The 15,480-nt window shown below is 35.9% G+C and overlaps 1 protein-coding gene across 3 annotated transcripts in view; it reads right to left on the bottom strand.

Moving 5' to 3' along the window:
- LOC150104737 (uncharacterized) overlaps window positions 1-15,480 on the bottom strand; it is a 216,193-nt gene that overhangs the window by 69,034 nt on the left and 131,679 nt on the right. For all 3 annotated transcript variants that reach the window (XM_090395318.1, XM_090395316.1, XM_090395317.1), the window contains one exon: window positions 150-264. In XM_090395318.1, the coding sequence (XP_090251444.1) occupies window positions 150-264 (115 nt within the window). The remainder of the gene's footprint in view (window positions 1-149; window positions 265-15,480) is intronic.

The raw sequence follows: 15,480 nt of genomic DNA on the forward strand, positions 1-15,480 counted from the left end.
CTCAATGCATGGCTTTTCACTTCAGAACGAGATTGATCAGTAACATAGTATCATAATATCATTTTACTAATTACATAACTGAAGCAAAAAATATTTCATTATGTTTGACTTATAATTTTAAATATTAAATTCTACAAAAAAAAACTCACATTGTGTTGAAGTTTTTTATTTTCTTCCTGCAAAACAGCTATTTCTTTCTGAGAACCTATTAAAGAATTCTGCATGGTCTGTAAATTTTCCTCTTCAAGCTGTTTTATCCTAGAACTAAACATTATCATAATAAGAGTATAAAACTTTAATACATAACTTATTATATAAAGGAAAATAACTTATTAAAGTGGAAAACTTGTATCTATCAGTTACTCAACAGATTTAAGTGCTTCTAATTTGTTTGCCTTACATCAATGCAAACTGGTTGAATTTGACTGCTGTTCTAAAACCACAAAACATCCCAGAAATATTTCCACTACTATTCATAGGATGAACACAAACATAAATAATGTACATTACCACTTGCAGACATCCAAACCTGGCCTCAAATAATAACCAATGAGCATGTCAACTATCCAAATTATGAGCTGTATTGAAACCTTCTACAAAGGTGACACATTTGCCTTAATGAGATTCAATGTACCATGAAAGAGAATGTCAAATCCAGAATTCTCTGTTTTTGGCCTTCTCTGACTTAAAATTCCTTTGTACCCATTCAGCTGCATTCCTCTGCTCTCTTTACTGTTTTCCATTTCTGAAAATCATTCAACCTCTTTGACTTTCTACCACTATTTGCAGTTTAACAACTCAAAAACTAGCTTAAGTTTTCCAATTCCACTGATCAAGCTGGAAGAGATGTAGAATTATTTTCAGTAACTAACCAATGATGCAATACAAATCATTCGTCCATCAACCAAAATACCAGGGGGCTCACTTCCAATACCCCTGATCTTTCTTTAACCAGTTAGAAGAATGGTTAAGAAAAGACCAAATATATGGTGGAAGCCACCTCTCTTCTCAGTAACTGACACCATAATCTTGTACCAATTTCCTCTTTTGCTTGGCCATTCTCAACCTTGTGTTCTTTGGCATTACAACAGCACCAAGTGAGAAAAATCTCTCTGGAGATTTTTCTCACTTGTATGAGATTACTGTATCACTTGGTCAGATTACTGTATCCACTCTTCTAATCTAAATATCTGATTCAAGCAAGCTACTGAATTTATCTTTATTGGAAAGAAGATCGTCATTCTCCACTCTACTCAAAATTCTTTCCTACTAACCAAGCTATGATTTAAGAACAGTTGTGCCAAGGCAGTCCGAGAGAAAAAATTCAGCATACTATAAGTGGTTTACAGTATGCTTAGTTTTATAGTTTATAGCAAGATTTCCCAAATGGTGTTCTGCAGAAGGTGAATAAATGTTCCGCAAGTTCTCCAGGAATTTGTCATTTTAGTTTTCTAAGGCATTTTTCATGAATAAATATTTTATAGTGGAAATATTCTGAGGAGAATAATATTCGTGAATATGTCGAAAAGCTCAGACCCAGAACGCCTAATAACATCTGTGTAGCAAATGTTAGTGACCAAGCCGTGTATTTTTAAACATGGAAGTATTCATGAATTATCTTTCATTTTCACACATCGAGGGAATATTGATACCAAAGGGAGTACTGCTGTTTATGACCGGTCATAAAAATTGCCTGCAAGCTGATTATAACAATGGGCAGCGTATCCTCTGTTCTCAAAACTGAAGGAAATGACATCTGTGTAGCAAATGTCAATGACCAAGCGGCATATTTTTAAATATGGAACACGAGGCACCTCTGTGAAAGGCCTTCTCGAGAAGCAGAGGTGCGAAAGAAAGTGGCAGACACCTTACTAAAAGACAAGCTTAGACTGGATGTTGGAATGTTAGAACAATGTTCAAAACTGGGAAGACATACCAAGCCTCGAGAGTTCTAGAAAAATACAGACTAGAAATAATGGGATTAAGCAAAACGAGATGGATAGGAACTGGAAAAATCAAATTAAACTCTGGTCACTATTTAATCTACTCTGGGGACCAAAATAATGAATGACCACACAAAGGGAGTAGCACTAATGATGACAAAGAAAGTTCATGGTGCACTAATGGAGTGGAACCCAATATCCGAAAGAATGCTAAATGCTAGATTTAAAGATGGCAAGCAGAACATCACAATAACTGCTGTATATATGCAACAAATGATGCAATCCAGGAAGGAAAGGATAATTTTTATAACATGCTACAGAAGTATAGAAACAACAAATAAAAAAGATATGCAACTTATAATTGGAGACTTTAATGCTAAGGTTGGAAATGATAATACTAATAAAGAAACTGTTATGAGAACGTATGCAGAAGGAGAAATAAATGAAAATGGAGAGGTACTTATAGACTTTTGTATGTTCAATCAGCTTGTAATAGAAGGGAGTCTCTTCCAACATAAAAAAGTACACAAGTGGACATGGATAGCACCAGATAGAAAGACAAAGAACCAAATAGACCATGTACTTATATCAAGGAATTGGAGGAATTCACTCCTGGATGTCAGAGTTAAAAGAGGAGCCAAGGCATATTCAGATCACTTTCTCCTAACAGCTACCATGAAAGTAAAAATATGTAAAAATAAACGAACAGTGCACAATAGGAAGAGGTTTAGAATTGAAAAACTCAAAAACAAAGAGATTAGAAATAAATTTATAACAACTCTACAGGATTAATTTCACTTGGTGGAATGATGGGAAGGAGCAATGACAAGGAGCCATCCCTGAAAGTTACGAAAGGAGGCTGTGCGGAAGAGGGTGAAGAGTGGTTTCTTTCTGTGGAGGGTGGTTGAACCTTAGAATGCATTGCCTGAGAGAGTGGTTATAGTGGGAACGGTGAATGGGTTCAAGGAGTGGTATGATAAACTTTGTGTTTCCAAAAAATGACCTCTCACGATGAGTCTTTTGACTCAATGGAGGCCTGGATAATAATAATAATAATAAATGGGATAAACTCGAAAAAAGAGAAGGAGATAACATAGAGAGAAAATGGACAAGCACATCAGAAAAGATATTGGGATTTCGAACTAATACAGACAACGAATCGATATCAGAAAACACCAAATTAAAAATAGAGGAGAGAGATAGAATCAAAGAGAACCGGTTACAGATTAGTGAAAATGTTGAAAAAGAAGAAGCAGAAAGATACAGAGCAATTAACAAAGAAATAAAAAGAAGTGCAAGAAATGATAAAAGCAAATATAGAGAATCTAGCACAAGAGGCAGAGGATGCTCCATATATAAATGATACTAGAAAGTTGTATGATATTACAAGGAAATTAAGTGGAAAAAGAAACAAATGGATAGTTCCTATATACAATAAAAAAGGAAAACTATTATTAAATGAAAAAGAACAGATAAATAGATGGGTGGAATTCTTTTCAGAGAAATTTCAAAAAATGACTGATGGTGACCAGAACCTAGAATTAAATGAACAAAATGCATCATTAGATATAAATTTGAACAAAATAACAAAAATAGAAATTACAAAAGCAATAACTCAGATCAAACCAGGTAAAGTTCCAGGATCAGACAACATACCAGGTGATATACTAAAAGCAAATCCAAAACTTATAGCAGAGATATTATATACCTTACTAAATGAGACATGGCAGAAAGAAGAGCAGCCTAAGGAATGGAATACTGGATTATTGGTTAAATTACCCAAAAAAGGGAACCTATCTGAATGCAAAAAATGGAGAGATATAACATTGCCGAGTAAAATACTAGCAAGGATAATACTAGAAAGAATCAAAATAGAAATAGGAAAACAACTAAGACCAGAACAGGCAGGATTTAGAGCAAATAGATCATGCACCAACCAGAGTGCTACTTTATGATTTATCATAGAACAATCGTTGGAATGGCAGGCAAGCTTATATTTAAATTTTATCGATTTTGAACACGCTTTTGACAGTATAAACATAAACAGATCTTCCCTATGGAAATTACTTAGAAATTATGGACTCCCAGAAAAAATAATAAGAATAATTAAAAAAAATGTATGAAGATTTTGAAATTAAAGTAATACATAGAAATACCCTCTCAGAACCATTTAAAACAAAGACAGGAGTAAGGCAAGATTGTATACTCTCCCCTACTATGTTTTTAATTGTCATAGACTGGGTGATGAGTAAAGTATCTCATGGAAATACAGGATTACAATGGTTATTATAATGGAAAGTAACTTTTCACAGAAGCACCAACATATAGAACAAAAAACGACAACACTTGTAGAAACAGCCAAAAAAAAGTTGGTCTTAGGATAAATAAAAATAAAACAATGTTGATGAAAATAAATGCAAAACAAAATAAACAAATAACAATAGAAGAAATACCACTTAAAGAAGTAGAACAATTTATATACCTTGGTTCAATAGTATCGATAAAAGGAGGAACTACTGAAGATATAAATAGAAGGAAACAGCTGGCTTATTCAACTTTCAACCAACTTAGAAATATTTGGAAAAACAAGAATTTGTCTATAAAAACTAAAATGAGAATATTTAACTCAAATGTAAAGGCAATACTAATGTATGGATGTTAAACAAAAAGATAGTTAACAATGTCCAGGTCTTCCTAAACAAGTGTTTAAGAATGATACTGGGAATATATTGGCCAAAACAAATATCAAACGAAGAACTATGGCAGAGAACAAACCAGAAACTTATGTTGCAACAGATATGTGAAAGGAAATGGAGATGGTTGGGACATGTGTTGAGGAAAGAAGATAAAATAATAGTAAAACAGGCTCTAGATTGGAACCCACAGGGTAAAAGAAGACATGGAAGGCCAAGAGAAACATGGAAAAGAACAATACTGAAAGAAATAACAAATATTAATAAAAACTGGAACCAAATAAAAGCAGAAGCAAAAAACAGAGTCCAGTGGAAAATGGTGGTGGAAGACCTATGCTCCCAGGTGGAGTGAAGAGGATTAAGTAAGTAAGTCATATCTAGCCTATCCTAGCATAAACACAGCAATATTTCTTTTCTGCTCAATTCCTAAAAATCTATACATCCCAAATCCATCCAATCTTAGAATACAGTCCTTGCATCTGAAGTGGTAAACTAAAAACTCCCTCAGCATGCTTGGTTGTATTCAGAAGAGAACTATTCACTATCCAGTGGCATAGCTAGTGCAGTTGCCGCCTGGGGAAGTCCCTGAATTTGCCACCCCTCTCAATACACACCAAAAATACTACAAAAAGTTAAAATGACATATAGGGAAATAAATTAAAACACTGTTTATTTTTTAAGTAAAACTTTAATTTCAACATTCTAAAATGTTATTTTTTCTTGCTTTTCTCTTAGCAAAATCGATGACATTGGAGAAGTCTATTTCATAGTAATGTAGGTAATTCTTAATCAGATTTTATTTTAAAAAACTCCTCACAACTAGCAACACTTACAGCAACTGTGAGAAAAATTTGCAGTAGTATTACAATATTTGGAACCGAGTTCTTGAGACTGTATTTTAGAATTAACTGCAAAAGTTCAAAGAGGTTCAAATTGCTGCACGGGGCGGACCACCCCCTCCGCACCCTCCTAACTATGCCACTGTCACTACCTTCAATTGCGTCCCATTCACATTATGTCTTTTTCTATAGGTATTTCTATGGGTGCTACTACACTGAACTGGTCACTACCATTCCTTCACTTCCCTCTAATCATGCACAAATATGGACAGCTACTGGTACAGCTACTCATATACTGTTCAGCTCTGTATTCGCCCAAACCAACTGCTCATTTTCTTCATTCATTTCATATACCTCTGTCCTTTGGAACGGTCTTCTCTATGCCATTTAGCAAAATGGCATAGAGAAGACTGTTCAAAGAATACAACCTCCAAAACTCTTCAGGAAAAACATTAATAGAGTCCTTCCTTTCTTCTCTCTGATCACTTGCCCACAGAAATGTCATGTTACAGATCTTGACATCTCTCATATGTGGAATTTACAGATTCCGAGTGCTTGACAGAAGCGAAAGGTTTGTTTGGTCCTTACACATGTGGAAATTAGACTATTATTGTGGCAGCATTTAAGAAAAATCAAGTCAGTTAAGGAATCTAGCTTGTTTTGCACGTATCTTGCTAAAGGCTTTCATGTCTTCATTGGCAGTTTTCATAATGACATAATATTTCCAGATTCAGATTTCCGTAGTTGTAGAAATTCATGTTGAAGTTTCTGAATTAAAATTACACAGAAACAGGAATGAAATAGATAATTTATTAAATAAACTAAATATTTACACCTGACATTTTGAAAGCTCAAGCTAGCATTATCAAATGTGCATTGAAGACATAAACAGCGAAGACAAAATTAAAATAGCTCCAGAGCAAGGACAGTCAACATATGAAAGCCTTAGCAAGGTATATATGCAAAATGAGCTGAATTCATTAACACTTCCATGATAATAGAATAATCCCCACTTGCAACTCAGGCCAGAATATTTGGCTTGAACTACTTCAAAGAAGAGATCTAAGCTGTTTATAGAGCAGCCGAGCTGCTCTACAAACAGATCCCCGTCAAAAATGAACTAAAAAGATTTAACAAAAATAAAAGAAGTTTAATCAGGAAGTTCAACATTCTTGCAAAAGAGAAAAATCTCAGGAAACTTCCAACAGACAAAGTAATATATAACTTCTCAGATTATACAATTTCAGACAATAAAAACAAAAGGCTTAATTTTGAAATTACTCCTGAAAAATTCCATGTGCATTGATCATGGTAAACATCAAATTTGCCATTAAAAAGGTATCACAAGACCAAACCAACGCTATTAGATGAGAAGCCTCATCCTTGCTAAAAAAAAACGCACATCTTCCAACATATCCAAGGTAGAAAAGGCAGCGTTGAGAAATCTAAAACTGAACAAAAATACAGTTATACTAAAAGCAAAGGGAATGCATGGTGACTCATATACATCCTTAATATAGATAACTATAATAACTATATAAAAGAATTATTATTATTGGATACATTAACATATATTCCAATCATAAATTTAGTTTAATCCTTTACCCAAGTGTAGGCAAACAAAGTTTGCGCCTGAAGTAGTTCAGGACTGAGGCAACTCGTAGCAAAGGTGGATCAAGCTCTCATCACTCCTTGTTTCAGTATCTCATAAATAAGCAAATCTTCTCTTAAGGGAAGGGCCACTACCCAGACCGGTTTCGACCTTTATTGAGGTCTCGTCAGTGGGAGGCAGACCCAGAAGTGGTGGTACTAAGGCAGAAGCAATGGAAACGTCATATTTACTTGTACGAGTTGCCAAAAGGTGTACCACCTTATTATTAATTTACTCTGGATTTAGAGAAAGATGTTGGAAGTTTATTTTTCACTTGGTTAGACTATAATAAATTTAGTTTAATCCTTTACCCAAGTGTAGGCAAAAAACGTTTGCATCTGAAGTAGTTCAGGACTGAGGCAACTCGTAGCAAAGGTGGACCAAGTTCTCATCACTCCTTGTCTCAGTATCTCCCATAATGCAAAGCACATCTCCTTGCAGACATGTATAATGTTATGCATTAAGGGAAGGGTCACTACCCAGACCGGTTTTGACCTTTATTGAGGTCTCGTCAGTGGGAGGCAGACCCAGAAGTGCTGATACTAAGGCAGAAGTAATGGAGAGGTCATATTTACTTATATGAGTTGCCAAAAGGTGTACCACCTTATTATTAATTTACTCTGAATTTAGAGAAAGATGTTGGAAGTTTATTTGCCACTTGGTTAGACTATAATAAATTTAGTTTAATCCTTTACCCAAGTGTAGGCAAACAAAGTTTTCAACTGAAGTAGTTCAGGACTGAGGCAACTTTCTCTAAATCCAGAGTAAATTAATAATAAGGTGGTACACCTTTTGGCAACTCATATAAGTAAATATGACCTCTCCATTACTTCTGCCTTAGTATCAGCACTTCTGGGTCTGCCTCCCACTGACGAGACCTCAATAAAGGTCAAAACCGGTCTGGGTAGTGACCCTTCCCTTAATGCATAACATTATACATGTCTGCAAGGAGATGTGCTTTGCATTATGGGAGATACTGAGACAAGGAGTGATGAGAGCTTGGTTCATCTTTGCTATGAATTGCCTCAGTCCTCAACTACTTCAGGTGCAAACTTTGTTTGCATACACTTGGGTAAAGGATTAAACTAAATTTATTATAGCCTAACCAAGTGGAAATAAACTTCCAACATATATTCCAATCATGAAAGAACCTATAACATCAATAAAAAAATAAAACCAGGAGTCTGTTAGACAATATTACAAGCTGACCAAAGGAAATTTTGTCCAAATTAAAAATTTTCACACATGTGCATACTATATTGGCTATCTAAGGCCCACAAACCTGGAGCTCCACCACATCCCATCATTGATTCCATAAATTACCCTACCTATAAACTTGTAAACATTTCACATCCAAACTCAACAAGTATATTGGCAAGTCGCCTTATATAAGAAACTCCAAACACTTTAAAACCACTATACAGAACCTTCCATTGGAATGAAATGATCGCTTAGGGAGCTCTGGTGTATCATCCATTTTCAAGTGTTCCAGCGAATGATACACTAGCGCTCCTTTCCAAAATACCCCCCCCCCCCCAATTGCATACTCTTTAAGTGCTGCCTTAAATCAGGGTATTTTAGCTGGAAAAACCAGCTCTTTAAACAAATTGAAGGTGTGGCAATGGTCTCCTTAATTGGACCCCCTGCCCAAAAGTATGGCTGAGGTATACAGATAATGACTTTGCATTTGGCCACATGGCCCACAGGCTTTTTCCAACTTTTTTACAATTCCTTAACAACATCCTGCCCTAAATTACCTTACTGCTAAAGAATTGAAAAGAAGAGGCTCTAGCTTTCTTAGATACCTTAGTTACAAAGCAATCAGATCCATCCAGAAACTTGGGATTTTCAAAACTTTAGCCTCCAAGGCAGAGAAAATTTCATCTTCAGAACCTGCACTACATCTGGAACAACAGCAGGTTCTACTTACACTTATGAGCAGAACAAAAAGTCACGAAACTCCTTAAAATGGACAATACATCCTCCCTCTCAACCAGACTATACATAATCCACCATATCCCTACCCTACATTAAAGTTACAACAGCTAACTGGACTCACTCCTGAAACACACAGAATCAGAACAGCCAAAAACCTTTAGATGAAATCTCCACTTTCCTTAGACAAATTAAATACTGCCAGAATCCCCTCTTAAGGAAGGGGATTCTGGGAAGGGTGTCTACAGGATACTGTAGACACCCTTCCCAGATGTCTACAGTATCCAATGTCAATGTAAGATCCAGCACTTTGAACAGACAGGATGTACCACCATAATAAGAAAAGAACATAAAAATATATTTGATATGGACAACTGAAAAGCAGACTTGCTCAACATGAAGACCATTTCATCAGATGGAAAAAAAAAAAAAGAAAAAAAAGCAAAGCTGCAACACAGATCCCAGCTTAAATCACAGAGACTGTTCCTAGAAGCAGTTCATGTATTAGAAAACTCACTAAACTGTAATAAAAATGATGGTTTAATTCTACATAAATTTTGAAGCACCACCTGCTAGCAGTAATCACATCCCAAGCTTCAAGAACTTATAAAACCAGCACCATAAATACCACAGAACTTCACATGCTATTCTTTGATGAAGTGAGGATACCTAGCCACCTTCGGTGCTACCCAAAACATAGTTCTGCTACTCCCCCCTCCCCAAAAAACAGATTTCCATTTGCCTTTACTTATCTTTTTACCTCTAGTCTTTCCTATCATGCATGCACACACACACACACACAGTTACATTAATTCCTTTAATTAACGTAATATGCCATTATCTGCTCACGATGGCTGCCCATTCATCTACTACTCTACACCAACTTCAAATCTGCCCAACTTTAAAATAACATTCTCATGTTCAGAGTGGTTTACCAAGAATCTTCTAAAAATTCTTGTTGATATGCAGAGACAGGTGGTCTAGATGTTCAGTGATCATCCATTCTCAGCGACTTACTTTAACCACTGTCTCACAGGCATTTTAGCTTTATATCTTTCTTACAGGTGTTCTTCCAATGGCACTTTTCTACTGGCATCCATCATTCCTCCATTTTCCACTAAGTCTGTCAATACATAAACATCCACTGCTCAAGATCCTTTTACAGTCCAACCCAATGATCATGTTTTTCTCTTCAATTCTAAGTGCCTCTGTTCTCTAGAAAATCTTCTTTCATAATAAAATGACTCCCAATCACTGCAATCTCTAGCTTTTCAAAAAAATAACAGAATTCCATTTCTCTTAACTCCTGTCTATACACAGTGCATCTGTACTTTTTTTAATGATTTAAAAACTGCAGGTGAAAAAAGTAGTAAGCATAACCAGAAAATGATACATTTTTGACAGTCATAGTTGTCCTTACACTACAATTAACATTATACATGGAGTTTTTGACATATGAAAAGAAGTTTTATTCATATCCAGAACTGATTACATTTCCATGAGGATTATGTGCCATTTTGTATAATCATGTTGCCTACAGTCATTAGAAGCTGTTGTTCCAGAATCAGACCATAACTATTGCCTATGAGAAGAGGAATCCTGCCTGATAATTTGTGTGTGTGTGTGTGAGAGAGAGAGAGAGAGATTCTTGTCTGTTTTGGGGAGTTTTTGACATATTAAAGGAAGTTTTTCATATCCAGAATTGATAATATTTCCACCAGGATCATGTAGCATTTTGTGTCATCTTGTTGCCTACAGCAATCACTGGAAGCTGTTGTTAAAGAATCAGACCACAGTAACTATGCCTATAAGAAGAGGAATCCTGTCTGATAATTATCTATGGATTTGAGTGAGTGCAAGTGTGTATTTGATCTTCTTGTCTCTTTTGGGGAGGAAAATAAAAAGCTCGAGCTTCTCCTAGGGTTAAAAACACTGCATCTCCTTTAAAGAGTGACAAATTCACTTACAACTAAAAGTCATTATAAATGTTCTCAAATTGTAAATGGAATTTGAACCAAAATCTTTCCAGATAAAAAATAAAAGATAAAACTGCCAGCGTGGTTGGCCGAGTGGTTAGTGTACCCGCTCTCTAGCCAAAAGGCTATGGGTTCAAATCCCACATTGGGCATGGATGTTTATGATTGTCTGTGAAAATACTAGTGGTGGTTGGCGGCCGATGGCATTGGTGTAGATGTGGTTTGTTGTAGTTGGTGGATTGAGTGGTGAAGACAAAGAATTATAGAGTAGGTGCCCTCCCTCGATGAGTCTGTGGAGTCCCTGGAGGTGTCATTAATAATAATAATAATAAAAGCTCCTATGAAAAAAAAAAATACAGATATTAGCTTGATCCACTGACTTTTGGATTTCCTGCATAAAAACTAGAGAGCATGGAAAAAAAAAAAAAAGGATAATAGTTTACATAGACTTGATAAATAGAAGTATGATGCATGAAAGAGTAAAGAAAGCATGTATTTCGGGTACAGGTATTAAGCACATGACTGAGGCAGTAGAGAGAAAGAGATAAATAGGAGGTACTTTGAAGGGAAAAAATTATACTCCTGTAAGACTTTTTTTTTTTTTATTAGGAATTTGGTCACATCTTCTTTATTATATTGATTTTTTTTTTTTATTAGAATAGCAACAAAAGGTTCTAAACCTACTGCTTATTAGTAAACATGCTGAGTTAAGGTTAAGTGTGAAAGAATCCAGAAGCCCTCATCTGACCTTTCAAAAATATCCACACAACTTAGATTGCAAAGATCTTTAATCCTTCCTCACCTAAGCATAATAAGGGAAAGGGCAATGAGGGTGAAGCATGATTATAAAACATTTTTTTTTACTTGATTATAAATTAAATTAAACATGTCAAGAGATTATATTCTTATTTAATGCTTTATCCAGGTATAAGCAAACAAAGTTTGCACATCAAAGAATTATTAGACACATGATTGAAGCAGTGGAGAGGCAAAAGAGATAAATGAAATTACAAGAAGAGCCACCCTAAGCATTTGGTCTACATCACTATGCCTGGTTAACCCAAGGGAGATTGAGAGACTAGGTTAGCAACCTGTCTCAAAATGTAAAATTGTCTTGCTCAAGAAAACAATAAAACAAGGAAATCGAAACTTGGAAACACTACAATTTGAAAATAGTGACAAGAAATGTAAGCTCATTAAATCAAAAGAATAAAAAAAAAGAAAGGATATATATGGAATTACAAGGCTGGTGATTATTACAAGTTTAGGAGACTGCATAAAACTAGCATGAACTGAGAAGTTGAGCAGATAAGAAATAAATGCTGCTTGGGAACTGACAAAGAAATACTTAACAGCATCAATGTATGATTGTATTTCTAATGTCAAAAGGGTGAATAAAGTAGGTGTAAAATGGATGAATGAAAAGATTAAGCATGAAATCTGGAAAAGGAAGGCATTTCAGATTCAGTACAAGATGAATAATGATAATAATCAGTTGCACAAAGAGTACAAAGAGCAGGCTAGGAAAGCGACTCAGTTGATAAAGACATCAAAAGTGTAATATGAGCAGAAATTAGCAAATCAGGCAAAGGAAAAAACCTTGGGATTTTTTTTTTTGATTTGCAACAAATAGAAAGAAGAATGATAATGGCAAGATGATGGAGTGAAAGTGGAAGATTGGTAACTGCTGCAAGGGACATAGTCGAGGTATTCAGTGAGCAATACATCAAGGTGTTTCATACTCAGAGTGAAATCAGAAGCTCAAGTGTAGAGAATAAAATGAGAGAAGACTTAATGGTGAGTGAGCAAGAGGCATATGAGGAATTAAGTTAGCCAGACGTCAATAAGACAATGTTCCAAGGAATAAGCATCAGCCTTGACCTACATGTTTAACAAGTCCCAAAGGAGTAGAAGGAAAGTGAAATTGTTCTTCACAAAGGTAGTGATTAAAGCTATAAATAATAAGTTGATCTGCATATTTGAAGTTGTAGTTAAGGTATTGGAGAGGTTAGTGAGAGCTGGGATACAAAAGTGCATTAACAGTAGCAGTACACAATAAATAACGGAAAAAACTCATGTAGAAAGATTATTTATTAGTATAATTTTCGCCTGTGTGTCACAGGCATCTTCAGTACATTAAGCTCAAAATTAAACACTAACTGACAATTCCAAAAAGCATCACCTAAGTAGCTGGTGTAAGATAACTAAAAAGGTTAATAATTTTCCTAAAAAAAAACTTTCCTTTACCTCTTTTAAAACTTATTAACAGTAGCATTCTTTGTGCTGGATATAAGACATCTTGCAGATGCTACAAAAACTGGGGAGAGTGATGAAGAATCAAGCAGATGCTGTATCCTTACAGGAAGGCTTGAATAGATTGTGTTAATGGGCAATAGTATGGAACTATCAATTCAATGTTGCAAAGCACAAGGTTCTGAAATTTGGTAGGCAACAATGGGATGCAAAGTATACACTTAGTAGGGAAACTCTAAAGGTAGAGGAGATGAGAGATCTGAGAGTGATGGTGGATCAAGAATCTGAAGTTTAGAAGTCACATTGCATAAGTTGTGAAGATATCACATCAGATTATGGCAATGATGCAGAGGTAACTTGTACAGATAAAGACGTTCTGATTCCATTGTATAAGGCATTGATCAGGTGTATCGATTACTGTGCACAGATATGGTTCCTTGAATTACATAGTGATGAGGATATATTGGATAGGGTGCAGATTGTTTTTTGATGATTTCAAGTACTGTAGCAGGTAATGTCAATTGGATGGGGGGGTGTATGTTCTCTGTATGTTTTAGTGAACAGTGTACTTTATTGATAAAGTCTAGATCTGTGCTTTTTCCCTAGGCTGTCAGTAAAGGCTTCAACTTTGTCTACATCATGGTAAACTAGACCACATTCACCATGGATTGGAAAGAGATTTAGTCTGTGTGTAGAGTTCTGATCATTTTCCAGAGTGTCTGGTCCTCTGTGTTAAGGACTGCAGTTTTGCCTTACACTGTTAATTTTGATAGTTGTTAAGTGCATATTGGACTTCCTTTATAGCTCTATTGAGTGCTTGTCAGTGTTCTGGGGACAGCGTTCCGTGGTAGTGTACCTAGTTCTGTTCTTTTCACAGATCAGGTTTTTAACTCATCTGGAAGTTTGTTGAAGTTTGTGCTGGCACATTCGCAGTGGCAGATGTTAATGCAGTTGCTATTTAACTCTCAGTTGATGGCAGGAACTGGGCCAATAGCTTTAAGTAGAGCAGTCATTAGTTTTGTCCAGTTGACAGTTGAGTTCCGATCTAGGATATTTTCATGTTGTAAGCTCAGCTGGAGTAAAACTGCATTGTGGTCAGAACTGAGGTCGTTCACAGCACTTACCTAATATTGATGTATGATATTTTGTAGTATTGCTATATCAAGGACATTAGGAAGTTCTGCCACATTGTAGTATGTGAGTCCTAAACATCCTATGTTCACTGTGTTCCTGGTGGCAGTGAAGTCATTGAGGGTTCTACCATTTCAATTTGTAGTTCTGCTGTTCTAAGCTGTGGCTTACAGTTTGGTTTTCCTGCTACTAACACTGCTTAGTTTATGTCTAGAATTTCAGTCTAGTCTGCTTCCAGTAACGATTTGCTTGGAGAGTTATATACAGAGTATATTTTCAGAGAGTCTGTATTTGTAGTTCAGACCTCCACGCCCATGATTTCTGTGTTGGCAGTGGTAGGATTTACAATTTCATTGTATTCTAAATTGAGCTTGATAAACGGCTGTGACACCCATCCTAGTTTTGGGTCTTTCCTTTCAATAGCAAATATAGGTCCTGAGTTTTGGGTTGTCAGCTGGTCAAAGGTACATTTCGTTTACAAGGATTACCTTAGAACTATAACATAAATTCTTTTAGTTCGTGCATTTTGTTTCCTAGACCATTGACTAGTACAATAAGAATTGTTTATGTGTGTCTCACACATAAAAACATGTGTGCAGTCCTGGCTGGGATTTGCTTTGCTGAACTCAATTAACATTTTGCCCATAGTGGCTGTTACAACTACAACTTTGATGGATTTGGTTGGGCATTAGGGTTCAGTTTCTCCTTCAGGTTCTGGAGCAAGCACTATGTATACAGGGCACATGTTTGGATGGTTTGTTGTGCTGCTGAGGGGTTATCAGAATTTACTGCGAGTGCCTGCAGAGTTGCTATGGGGCGCTTAGGTTGTCTTTTGTTGATTTTTGGGTGGCCAAGTATTTCTTGCAGCCTCTATAGTAAGTGGGGTGTGGTTTGCTGCAGTTGCCATATTTAGCTGGCTCTGTTTTTGATTTTTTGCAGAAGTCATTACACAGTTTTCTCTGCATTTAAAGCAGTAAAAACAGACTTCGCAGCAGTGTTGTGAGTGGCAGAATTTTTGACAATGGTGGTATTGTCCAGTTGATACCTTCCATCATATCA

This window comes from Typopeltis vanoorti, chromosome 7 (genome assembly GCF_054136105.1).
Source record: "Typopeltis vanoorti isolate ZY-2024b chromosome 7, IOZ_Tvanoo_1.0, whole genome shotgun sequence".
NCBI classification, from domain to species: Eukaryota; Metazoa; Arthropoda; class Arachnida; order Uropygi; family Thelyphonidae; genus Typopeltis; species Typopeltis vanoorti.